The 12842-nt window shown below is 48.5% G+C and overlaps 1 protein-coding gene across 1 annotated transcript in view; it reads left to right on the top strand.

Moving 5' to 3' along the window:
- The window catches only part of XPO6 (exportin 6), a 115319-nt gene extending 105862 nt beyond the window's left edge, over window positions 1-9457 (top strand). Inside the window, exons 18-24 of the mRNA XM_054582781.1 lie at window positions 724-879; window positions 2187-2301; window positions 2491-2662; window positions 4163-4324; window positions 4943-5041; window positions 5221-5451; window positions 8298-9457. Of these exons, the coding sequence (XP_054438756.1) occupies window positions 724-879; window positions 2187-2301; window positions 2491-2662; window positions 4163-4324; window positions 4943-5041; window positions 5221-5451; window positions 8298-8399 (1037 nt within the window). The 3' untranslated portion in view covers window positions 8400-9457. The remainder of the gene's footprint in view (window positions 1-723; window positions 880-2186; window positions 2302-2490; window positions 2663-4162; window positions 4325-4942; window positions 5042-5220; window positions 5452-8297) is intronic.
- Window positions 9458-12842: the final 3385 nt, after the last annotated feature.

Below are 12842 nucleotides of genomic sequence, written 5' to 3' on the forward strand. Positions count from 1 at the left end.
ACTGGGGTTCATTGTAGGAGAACAAGAGTTCAAGGTTGTAGCAGTTTCTCATTTTCTGCAAGTGGTGGTCAGTGCTGGGGCAGGGAGGCATCTTCCTTCTTTTTCTTAAGAACAGGAGATGAAATTCATATGTGAAAAACTACCTCCCTTGTCAAATTCTTAAATTCTTTATGCTCGCTATGTAGGCTGTAACTAGTGATATGTGTGTGAAAGTTTCCCCTTCAGGGCTTCCCAGCACCATTTTAAAGTTAAGCTCTCTTTATTTATTTTCATGATGTGCATGGCAGGTGTTGTGTGGCTTCCCAGGCTAGATCATATTTGGAGTTGAAGGGGAGAGGGTTTGATCTGCATGTGTCCATTCTTGCCTGTGGTAATTATCTGTGACATTTATTTTCTCATCAGTGTGTTCACCATTTTAGAGTCTTGGGTGCAAGGCACCTAACCTGAGGGTACATTTAATCTCTGTGAACTTGTTTCTGATGGGTAGAAGCAGAATAGAGGGGGAAAAACTTAGCAGGCAACTGGAGTTCTGATAGTAAAAAGGAAGAAAAGGGGGGAGAGAGAAAACTCAAATCAAGAAAAACTGTATTCCTTTAGCAAGATGTCTGTGTTACTGTCTCCTTTGAATATCTTTGAAGATTTCTTCTCCTTCCCTTGTGTTCCCTCTTAACTCTTGTTTATCCTCAGACATGTCCTAACATGCAACTTAATCTTGATTTGCAGCCAAAGTGATTATCCACCAGACACTTAGTGTCTTAGAAGATATTGTGGAGAACATCTCCGGGGAATCCACCAAGTCCCGACAGATCTGCTACCATTCACTGCAGGAATCCGTTCAGGTGTCCCTGGCCCTCTTTCCAGCTTTTATCCATCAGTCAGGTAGGAGCTGGCCACAGGCCTCACAGATGAATGGTGCTGACGAGGGCCAGAGCAACTGCTTAGTGCTGTGGCAGCAGTCCCCAACCTTTTTGGCACCAGGGATGGGTTTTATGGAAGATGGGGGCGGTGGAGAGCGGGGGAACACGACAGGAAGCGGAGCTTATGCCAGCTGTGGATGGATGAGGCAGATCTCGGGTGAGCTTTGTTTGCTCACCCACTATGCTGGGGGCAGACCTCAGGCGAGCTTTGCTCATGGGCCAATAATGGTCTGTGGCCTGCGGGTCGGGGACCACTGCTTTATAGAGCACATCAAGTCAGGAGTAGTACAGGCCTTGACGCTGAAGACAAAGGGCAGTGAAGTTTGTTTGAAGAGTCTAGGGCTCAGGCCCCATGGAACCTTCATATGGGTCTCACACCTGTGTCAGGTGGCACTGAGTCACTTGCCTCATTTTCATTTTTAAGGCTTTGCCTTCTCTCAGTATGGAACATAAATGGCTGGGAGTAATGGGAGCATTATACAGGAGGAAAAGAGAACTTTTTCCTGAAAGTGCTACTTACTTACTTACATGGCATGGTGGGTTTTGACATGGTGCCCCTCACCCTGCTTTGTCACTGTCACTGATAGAGGCTCTCTCTAGCTCTGTGGATGTATGTGAGAGCATTTATAACAGTCTTGTCAATCTTATGAGATAAATATTGGAGGCTTCTTAGCAAAAATTTCGCTGATTGCCTCTTATAAGCAGAGTTCATGTAATTAGAGCCAAAACATACTATACCAGATGATTGTTTAGACCTGGAAGTGGAACCACATTAACTGTAACCAGTATTTTCTGAAATTAATGTTTTTAATGGTCCATGGCCATGCAGCCTGAATATACCTTCATTATCCACTTTTAGCTACTTAACCCCTGACTTAATACCAACGGCAGAGATTGCTGATCATAGACAGAAATCACTAAAGCACTCAGGTGTTGACCCAATTGAATAGTTCCATCAGTGTGTGTGCAAAACAATCCATCTGCAGTGAAAACTCAGAACATTGCTGAGGCAGGGTGGTGAGGGAGGCTTCATTTCCTATAGTGAGCCATCAAGCAGAGGGTTCACCGTACTAGAGCTGTTTTCTCAGCATGTCCTTAATCATTTTCCACTTTCCATCACTGGCTCTGATGGTGTGGGGAAATTTCTTCCAGCAGGAAGCCTTAGAAAGAGATGATAGTGCATGTTGCAAGAGGAAGGCTGTCAAGCCAAGGGCTTCCATTTATCCCTGTGTGCATGCCTCTGATCATTTGCTTTGTCCCTTTGTTTAGATGTGACTGATGAAATGCTGAGCTTTTTCCTCACTTTGTTTCGAGGCCTTAGAGTACAGATGGGTGTGCCTTTCACTGAACAGATCATACAGACTTTCCTCAATATGTTTACCAGGTAACCACACACCTGCTGTCCATGGCTTTTAGATTTCAAATGAGAAGTAGTGGGACCTGGCTACAAAGTGTGGGATTTATTTATTTATTTATTTTGTTGTTCCTCTTCTTCACTTGCCATAGTGTTGGTTTTCATGCTGGTCCCAGAGAAACATTTCCTTGGCTACCGTGTGGTTTCTTTTGTCTACAGAGAACAGTTAGCCGAGAGCATCCTCCATGAAGGCAGCACTGGCTGCCGGGTGGTTGAGAAGTTCCTAAAGATCCTGCAGGTGGTGGTACAGGAACCTGGCCAGGTGTTCAAGCCCTTCCTTCCTAGCATCATCTCCCTATGCATGGAGCAGGTGTATCCCATCATTGCTGAGGTATGAGAGCTTAGAGTTGTCCCTTGTACCACTTCCTGTCCATTTGGGGAGGGAATGAAATATCCAGGAAAATGCATTGTGTTTTAAAGCTCATTTGTTAGCTGTTTTATTATTTTTCTTGTAAAATAATTTTTTTCCAAGAAATAATACCTTTAGTTTGGTACACTATTTTTATATTGGTTGAGTTAATTAGAACTAGCCTAAGGTAAGCAAGGTTAGTAAGATCAGCCTCCCATGGCAAACATTATAACTTTAGGTGAATGCATAGTTTTTACAGCAAACACATGTACTTTCCTGTCAAGAACATTCATGATCTCAAGGATGCAAAGCAAGTTTTCCAAATGACTGAAACCTTCCCTTGATATAGGAAAGCTCTTTGTTCTTAGAAAACAGACGGACACTGAGAAGATCCAGAATAAGTATAGATCGACCTAAATTTTATGTAATAGTTATGTAAATAAGAGCTGACCTCTTTAGCTGCTCAAATTAAGGCTTAAGTGAGTCCAGTTGCTTTGCATCATTAAACACACATCAGCCCTGTAAGGATTCCTGCCATAGAAGCTTTTGCCTTCTGGTCTCAGCTTCATCTTGAGCAGGCTGAATTACCTGTGTTTTGCCATGTTTAATGTGCACCCACATTTTTCTGCGCATTATACACAGGATTATTATACCCCATGATATGTAATCATTATACCCATTTATAATACACATCCTTATTTTCACCTCAAAAATTTGGACAAAAGATGCATGTTATACAACAAAATATAGTAACTATATTTAGGCCTTATCATTTTGGATTCTACAGAAACATCTGAAATAATGTGACCTGTCATGCTCTCTAATGACTTGGAGATTTTTGGTCAAGTTAGAAAATACTGCTCAGCTTTCTTCCCCTTCCTCATCCCAGAATTCCAGCTGCTGGTGAAAGAGGAGACAGGCCCAGAGAGCAGTCAGCCCTGCACACTGCCTCCTCCCCCAGACGTCTTCTGATGCTGCTTTCTGTGGTTCCTGAGTGCCCCTCGAACCACTTTTCTATAGAGGGCAGATATGCCTTAAGTCATCTTACTTGTCTTTAGCATCTGAGGTTGCATAAGATCAGCATGTTAGCTGGACAGCATTGTTGATCGTGGAAAAAGGAACAATACAGCCAAGACGATAAGACAGATCAAAGCTGCTTTCTGAACAGAAAGTCCTTATTTATTATTGTTCTTCCATTTAGTAGCCTTTTTCTAGCTTGAAAAGCTGAGTGCTTCCATCTGAAAAAGGGCCCCTTGGCACTGACCCAGGCATTCTGTCTCAGGTGTGGCCCTGCCTCTGCCGAAGTACTCCTGGTTTGACCTGCTCACTCAAGGGGCTTGATAGGACAGGAGGGTGGCTAGAAGGCTCTGCTTGCTGTTGCCAGGCATTTTGTAGGCCTCTTTGTTGCTCTGGGCCTGGGCTGTGAGTGGCTCCCTGAGCCACAAGAAGGGAAAGTTTGAAGATCTGTGTGTGCCTCCACAGCGCCCCTCCCCTGATGTGAAGGCTGAGCTGTTTGAGCTCCTTTTCCGGACACTCCATCACAACTGGAGGTACTTCTTCAAGTCCTCTGTCCTGGCCAGTGTCCAGAGGGGGATTGCCGAGGAGCAGATGGAGAATGAGCCTCAGTTCAGTGCCATCATGCAGGTAAGGGGGAAGAGCTGCTGAGTCTGCCCTGTGACTCAAGAACAGCTAGGACTCACTCAGGACACCGCCTGGGTCCATTGGCTGAGTGTCCCTTGGTTTGCTGCTCTGACACACAGTCTACTTTCTCTAATGTGGTCACTGCAACAAGTACTGTCTCCGAAGTCCTGTAGTCTGGGTCTGAAGCTCAGCTCTGCCTTTTAGTATCTATGAAGTTAGTTAACTTGGAACCTTGGTCTCTTCATCTGTAAGAGGGCAGTTTATGGAATATGAGTGGTTGGCTTGCAAAGTGGCTGAGATACTTGATTTAGTTGTTAGCTTCTTGCTTCAAAGGTAGGTCTCATGAAAGAGTCTAAAGTTTTATTACAAAAGATATAGGAAGATACCAAAGAAGGCAGGCCCAGTGGAGAGAACTTAGGAACTAAGACTGCATGGGAACATTCAGGATCTGACCAGACAGGCTGCAAGACTGGACATGGTAGAGTCCCTTGCCCTGCCATCAGCATAAGGAGCTGCTTGCAGGTTGTAGATTCTCCTGGCCTGGGGGCAGGGATGCCCAGAAGGACTTGGTCTCAGGATGTTTTAATGCTCCTTAGATAATGGTGGTATTTCCTTGCATAGGCTTTTGGACAGTCCTTTCTCCAGCCTGACATCCACCTATTTAAACAAAATCTCTTCTACTTGGAGACACTCAACACCAAGCAGAAGCTGTACCACAAGGTAAGTGCCCATCTGCCAGAAAGGATTCTTCATTGAAGGCGTCAGGGGCCCTGGCTGAGTCCCACCCTTCTCGGGTCAACAGTGAGAGTGTGATGGGAAGTAGGCGGGGACCTGGGGAGACCCTAGGGACTCTGGGTCAGCCTTATGACCATCACTCACTCTGGGCTCTCAATCTACAGAAGATCTTCCGGACCACCATGCTGTTTCAGTTTGTGAACGTGCTGCTGCAGGTCCTGGTTCACAAGTCCCATGACCTTCTGCAGGAGGAGATTGGCATCGCCATTTACAACATGGCCTCTGTGGACTTTGATGGCTTCTTTGCAGCCTTCCTCCCCGAGTTCCTGAGCAGCTGTGATGGCGTGGATGCCAACCAGAAAAACGTGCTGGGGCGTAATTTCAAGATGGATCGGGTGAGGAGAGAGAGGCCAGGCTAAAGAGAGGGCAGGTGTGGGCTCTCATGCCTGGTGCCTGTTCAGTGAGGAGGAGGCAGGGTGCCTTCATGTGTGCTTTGTACCCCTGGCGGCTCCGAGGCAGCTTGTGCCATTCCTGGATGACTCTGTGCTGTGCCTGGATTGATGGGTTCACGTGTTCCCCAGTTTCGGCTTTAGCAGCACTTAGGTTCTCCATCTCATCGGCCATTGGGCCCCAGTTTGGCTCTAACAGTCCAGCTACTTTGCCTCAGCTTCTCGGTACTTCCTGTACCCTGTTGAGCATGTCTCTGACCAGCTGCTGTTTCCTCCTGGATCATGAGCCCCTACAGCCTGAACTTGCAGGCTTGCAGATAGGCTGAGAAGATTGGTCTTCTGGAGCTGCTTCTCTGGGTCCCCGACTTAAAGATGGGACCCCAGCTCTTCCCAGGCCCCTCCAACCCTGGCCCAGCTCTGTGTGACCTGATCTGCTACCAGATCCGGGGAGGAGCCCTCCCGGGATTCACCCTCATGCTGCCAGCCCAGGGAAGGTCTGTCTGGTGGGCTTTCCTCACCTGTGCAGCACCTTGGGTGGGAATTGGGGTGGTGGTGGCTCTGGATGACTCTATGTTAATCATTGCTGCTGTGACTGGGCCCCTCTGTGCCCAGCTTTTCTTGTCCTGGGGCCTCCTTTCTGGGCACTAGCCTGCCCGCCTCCTTCCTGTTGTAGCTGTTAAGTCTCTGTCGCTTGCCTGATCAGCCCACCCCGGAACTTTTCTTAAGGAGTAAGTAAGTTTCTTCTTTCATCACCTCACACTTGATAAAATGGACTCCCTACTGCCCACGTCCTCTTGGTGTTCCTCACTTGACTCCTGTGCTTGCCATCCGTCCATGATTTTACTTCAGTTTTTAGACTTACATGTCGCTCTTGCTGGAGCAGACTCTGACGTCTTCCCCACTTGCCTTGGTTATGCTATATATCAGGACAGTTTTTGCTTAGACTCTGCTCCTGTTTGTCTTGGAATTTTTCTTTCTCTGGCACTTAATCTTATTTTCTCTCAAGCTTCTTAAAGTTCACTTCAGCCACTTGGGTATTTTCTTTTCCTTTTCTAGAGGACAAATCCTAATATTTAATGATCATCTTCTACTGATATCATTATCAGTCAACTTCTTGATTTGAAGCAGTGGTTTTCAGATTTAGTTGTGCATCAGAGCTCCTGGAGTACTTAACTAAAAATACAAAAATGTCTTCATGCTTTCCACCAGGAAATTCAGATTTGGCATTTGGGAGCTACTGATTTAAAAGACACCTTTTAGTATGTTTTCTTGAGGATGAAACAAAGGAATCAGTGCATTCATTCATTCAGTCATTCATGAACTCTTTGAAGCTGGCTGCCTCTCAGGCCCTGCGCCAGGTATTGGGGCACCAGTCTCTGCCTTCAAAGAATCTTGTTGGGAAGACTGGCAACAGCACCTGCTGTGGACCACACTGGGCTTTCTGATGTGTAGGTCCTGTTGTTAACCCCATTTCCCAGGTGAACCCAGGCTCAGAAAGGTCAGCAATCAGTTGGCAGTTATATACCTTGGGAATGGTAGAGCCAGGAAGCAGGAGTCAGACCTGGTGTTCTGGCTTCAGAGCCTGTGTGCACTGCCCACAAGCAGGGTGAACCTGGACGTTTTGAGAGCTCAGAGCAGGAGTGCTACCTGCTGCCTGGAGCTAGGAAATAGGAGGTGTCTGAGGGGCCTTTTTGGCAAAGGCAGGCTTTGTGCACAGTTTGAAGAAGAGGAGAGGTTAGCCAAGTAAATGGTTGGTGGGATGGAGGAGAGCTGGGAATGTCTTTGGCTATTTTCTGAGCCTTGTCCTGTCACCTGGGGTTTCAGAAGGGATTGATCACCTTGGTGCCACCAACCAGGCAGGAAGCCAGCCCGCTCTGTGACAGGGAACCATGGATCTTACTCCATTTTGCTGTATAATCTAGCATTCAGTAATCACAATCTACAGATGAGGACGCAAACTTCGGTTGGTCTTGTAGTGCTGCATGGCACTGTTTGGGGTTTCAGCTGGGAGGGGCCCCCTCCATTTGCAGTCTGCAGCCCAGCAGGCGGTCATCAGCAGGTGAGGCAGTGGGCGCCTGTGGGCTCCTGCCAGTGTCCCTCTTGAGTGGTAGGGCCGGCCTGGAGCCCTGGGGGGAGGAGTCTGCGGGCATGGCTACGCTGGTCTTGTTGAGGGAGAGACACACACTGGCAGCCTTACCCCTTCCCTTCCTGTCTTGTAACTGCAGCAAGTTTGTTTGTTTCTTTCTTTCTTTTTAATTAAATATATATTATTTATTTATTTTAAAGAGCAGTGTGGGGGAGAAAGAGAGAAAAACATTGACCTGTTGTTCCCGTGATTTGTGCACTCATTGATTGCTTCTTGCGCGTGCCCTGACCAGGGGTCGAACCCACAACCTTGGCATATCAGGACGATACTCTAACCAACTGAGCTAGCCAGCCAGGGTGCGGCAGAGTTCTTCATCTCTCTGTACTTCACCTCTTCATCCTTAAAATGGTGGCGCTAACAGAACCTGTGCTGCAGGCTTGTGATGAGGATGACAGGAGCAAGGGCATCTGCATGTGTGGGCCAGCGCTTGGCCCAGGGTGTGCACAAGGGGAGCACTCGCTGCCATTCTGCCCCCCGCCTCCGTTGCCTTTGCTCACACATGCTGTGAGAAGGAGTAGAAATGGCGAGCTGTGTAAAATGTTTGCAGAGCTCTGGAGCACACTCTGGGATGGAAGTGCTGGTAGGGCGGGTGGGTGACTTGAGGTGCTGCGTGTGGCTAGGCTGCAGCTGTGCCCCTGTCTTCCAGGACCTGCCCTCGTTCACCCAGAATGTGCACAGGCTGGTCAACGACCTGCGATACTATAGACTCTGCAATGACAGCCTGCCCCCCGGCACTGTGAAGCTCTAGGCGTGGCCTGCGTACTGCCCGAGGGGCCCGAACTGCTGCTGCCGCCACCTGCACCACCTCACCTTCTGCCACAGTTGTCTCCCAGTCGAGTCTTGGTTACTCCTCGGATTCGTACACCCTGAGCAGTGTCGCCTGCCCTCTGCCGCTCCTCCATGATCTTCTGCCACCCATCCAGCGGACCTGGCTTCAGGGTGTATCTTAGCACTGGTTGGAGTGCCCAGGGCATTTTGGGCAGGCGGAGGGCCATGTGGCTAGGTACCGGGGAGGCGCGGGAAATCCTGTGCAGGCCTCCCTGTAGACCATGCTTATATCAGTCATGAGACCGAAATGCCAAGGACAGCTTATGACAGTGCCACCTTCTCACCATTCCACCTTCCTACCCCTCTCCGGCCCAGTCGGCTAAGGAGAAACAGAGATGTACCGTTGGAACTGTTTTGGCACTTCTGTCACCTGCCCCTTCCCCGCAATTGCCTTGAAGTCTCAGCTCTGTGGTAGAGATCTGCAGACTCATGGGTTTTTGTTGTTTTTTTTTTTTGTTCTTGTTTTCTCATCATTCCATTGTGATACTAAGAAACTAAGAAGCTTAATTAAAAAATAAAATGCTTAAGTTGTTGTTATATAAACACTGGTTAGGGAGCTTCTTTGCAGTCAGAGCCTCCCCAGGGCCAGCATCCCTCTCTTGGGGAGAGGGGCAGGGCAATGAGGGATGAGGCCTGTGTCGGTACCCTGGGAGCAGAGGAGGAGGACCAGCTTTCGAAGGCTCTGGCTGCATCCCGCCCTCTTCGAGACAACATTGCCTTTAAGCTTTGTGAAGACACAGGGTCCCCATTTCTCATGATCAGAGTTGGGGTACTTAGTGTCACTGACAGTTAATGTAGTGGTGGAGGTGCGTGTGGAGTCCAAGGGGATGCCCCTGCTCCTCAAAGTGCGGGTTCCCGCCTCTCCGCCCTCCAGAGAATGGATCCCTGCCTAAGTTGCCCAGGCAGGCGCTGCCGCTCAGTGGACTGAAGGGAGGTGGCTGTCTCTTGATGGATTGCCTGAAAATAGTGAGAGTCGGGGGAGGGAGAAAGGATGTAACTGTGTGAGGGTGGGGAGTGGGTGGGACTCGGCTTATCTGTGTGTCTGAGGGCTGGGGCCTTGCTCAGCCGTTTATGAGTGGAAATAACACTTGTCCTCGAAGTTTCTGTAATAATGGATCAGCAACTCCTGCTTTAGGTGCCGTAATGACTAGGGAACAGGACCGGGGTCAGTTGTACTGTGGACTACCACATCTGGCAGGAAGAGGTTTGTTCACCCAACAGTTAGTAAGGGGAAGGGTGGCCCTTGGTGTGTCGTCGTAGAACTGGGGATGAAGGGAGTTGGGGCCTGATGGCTTCTACTTCTGAGGTCATTCTAAGAATAAGTTTGGTGATGGTGGGCTGGGTGAGGGAGAGAGAGAGTTGCAACCCCTTTGTGTCAGTCCCAGCCTCTCGGCTGCTGCTAGCCCCACTTCAGAGTCGGGGGAAGGGATTGAAACCCCAGCTGCTCTTCTCCAGGAAGGAATCAACATGCATATATTCCTGGGCTATGAATACCATCTCACCTGCCTGCTGGGGAAGACCTAGGAGTGCTGTCTTCCTGGGATGGAGGCTGGGATGGAGGATTTTTGATCCAAGACTGATGGACGCAGCCCAGTGAGCTCCCAATACTTGGAGGTGTGCAAAGAGAGGCCGGGTGTCGTGCAGAAAGATCTCTGGTCCAATTTCTCTTGTCTGCAGTGCCCCACGTGGGTCTGGCACAAGAGTGGGCTTAAGCGTGGATGGAATTGGATGAATTCTCAGGCCACTGACAGATTCAGAAGCTGTCTGCATTCTGAGGAAGGGACGAGGGAAAGGATAATGGCAGGGTATTTTCAACAAGGTGGGCTGCTTTCCCTGCTGCCTTTGAATGTGAGGAGGTTGTCTTGGCTCCCCTCCACTGCCCCTGTCCTGCTTGTCTTCTGGTTTTGTCAGTTATATCTGCTAAAGGTACAGCCACGGGCTTTGGGAAAGAGTGATGAAATGTCACAGTTTCAAGCATTTTCCTCCACTGCCTACTATTGGCCTCATGCAATGGAAGGTTGACTTTAACAGCATTTTTTCTCTCCTGACGCTAAAATGTAGAATATGTGAGAAATGCCAGAAACTAGAAGAGCCATCTAATCTCACTGCCCAGGGAAAACCGCTGGTAATATTTTTGGTAAATTTTATTTCCACGTTTCCCTGTATGTGTACAAATGTGTATGATTTTGCCTTTCCTTTTTTTTTCTTTTTTTTAATAAAATTGAGCTCCTGTTTTGTAGTCTCCTTTTATTCACTTAACATGTGACTATTTCCTCATGTTAACTATTCTACTAAAACCCGATTTTTAATGACAGATTGTGTTCCATTGTGTGATACACCATGTTTTGTTTACAGGTTTTCCTTTATAACAGGTGATGCAGAGGTGAGCATCCTTGTGTTTAAATCTTGGTATTCTGATGAGTTCTATCGGTTCAATTCCTACACATGAAATTGCGGGCTCAGGTGTTTTTGAGGCTTGTGGTAGATATGGCTGGGGCCTGCTTTCTAATCTGAAGTAGGATATCAATTACAGACTTCAGAGTTGCAAAATGGCTGAGCTGCAAGGCTCTGTTGAGACAATTGATCAAATCAGCCCTTGGTTTTGTGGACCTTGGGGACTTTGAGGCCAAGGGCCCTTCACTGGTTAGTGGCGGGTCCTAACCAGGCCCCCTTGCCCCCTTCTGAGCAACATTATTGTCCCAGAGTGTGACATTTCTGCGGGGTGCTGGGACCAGAGAGAGGAAAGGAACTGGTGGTTCTAATTGACTCTTTGGGCCTTGGCAGTAACCATGATTGATGGCAGTACATTAATTTAACAAATGTTATGTATCAAATACCTCTATAAACCAGGCACTGGGCTCCAAGTGCAGGAATGGAGATTACTGTGATAAGAATTCCTAAACCAGTGGAGAAACAGACAGGCAAACAGATGGTTGCAGAATGGTGTGCTAAATAGTGTGGTAGGGATTAGGAATCAAGGAAATGGATGGAAAGTTGTAGCTCAAACTAGGGGAGGGCACGAGGGTCAGTGGGACTTCACGGAAGGTAATGACCATCTGAGACAGTGGGCACAGGTGGGGAAAGGGTGAAGGCAGGCGTGACGGCGTCTGAAGGCCAGCAGGCTGAGGTTGCCGGAGACGTCAACCTCAGAGCTTTGTGAGGTTGCCACAGAGCTTTGATGGGGAAATAGAGAGGGTGACTAATTTTTTTTTTCCCCCTAAACCAGGATGTGGTAAAAAGCAGCGTTATCAGCAATAATTATGGGACAACCTGGATAAGTTGGGACTTCGGTTTCCCTGGTCCTGGAGGAGAAAGTACCTGGCTCGGTGAGGCTTGTCGTGTCACCAAAGATGGGAGACGAGAAAGTCCTCCCAGCATTTCCTTTCCACTTCAAGTGCAGCACGCTGTCTCATCCAGAGGAGTCAGCTCTGAACTGGCCCCAGAACAGACAAATAGGTGATGGGCAGTGTTTTTATTCCGTGCAGTGAGCATTTTGGTGAATGCCGTTTGACCACGTTGGGTCGCGTCTGGGCCAGCCCTGCGGGAAAGCTCAGGTCTTCCCTACCCTCTCAGACTAAGCCTGCTGTCCTCCTCCAACTCTTCCTCCTCGTCCTCGTCCTCCTCCTCCTCCTCCTCCTCCTCCTCCTCCTCAGGAGCTCCCCTAAGCTTCCCCTGACAGTGAAGGGCTTCATGTGTCCCCTGTTGTCGTTGGTGCCTGTGGTGTACCCCACCAAAATGAAATCTTGGAGGCAGGAAATTGGTCTGTACCCCCAGTGTTCAGTATGGGGGTTGGCCCAGAGCAGGTATCCAACGATGTTGAGTACACAAGGGTTTTCCAGATTTAATTCAAATGGGTTTTTTCTATAGGAGGAAGCCTGGAGTTAACACTGAGGTTTCTTCTGACCAATTTTTAACATAATGAAGCCACATCCTTTGTGTCTGCTCAGAACACCCGGCATTACTTTCAGGGCTCCTTAGGGACTGAAGTGAACAGCTCTTCAGTGAAGGACTTCTTTAGCTCAAGGACTCCATTTTCCTCTTCCCTGTATGCGTCATTGGAAACACCTTTAAAAAGCCATGTTAATTAATTGGCTCAGGCCCTTGGAGATGGCAGGGTGGCAGGGTGCATAGCCGACGGGTTATGCCGCCTCCCAGGTCCAGGCCGAGAGCCTTGGGTGGTGCCAATGAGAAGCTGTCCCTGGGCCCCAGGGACTGTGAAGGGTATAGGAATCTCTCATGGGTCAGAGTTGGGTGCTGGCCCCGGGAGTGGGGCTGGTGGGAAATTAACTTTAGATAAAACACCCAGAATCTCCATAGGTCTGATATAGGTGGACATTTTGTCAACAGGTATATATCTTTTAAA

Source organism: Pteronotus mesoamericanus, unplaced genomic scaffold (genome assembly GCF_021234165.1).
Source record: "Pteronotus mesoamericanus isolate MK-2021 breed Mesoamerican mustached bat unplaced genomic scaffold, CSHL_Meso_final contig_72, whole genome shotgun sequence".
Lineage (NCBI taxonomy): Eukaryota > Metazoa > Chordata > Mammalia > Chiroptera > Mormoopidae > Pteronotus > Pteronotus mesoamericanus.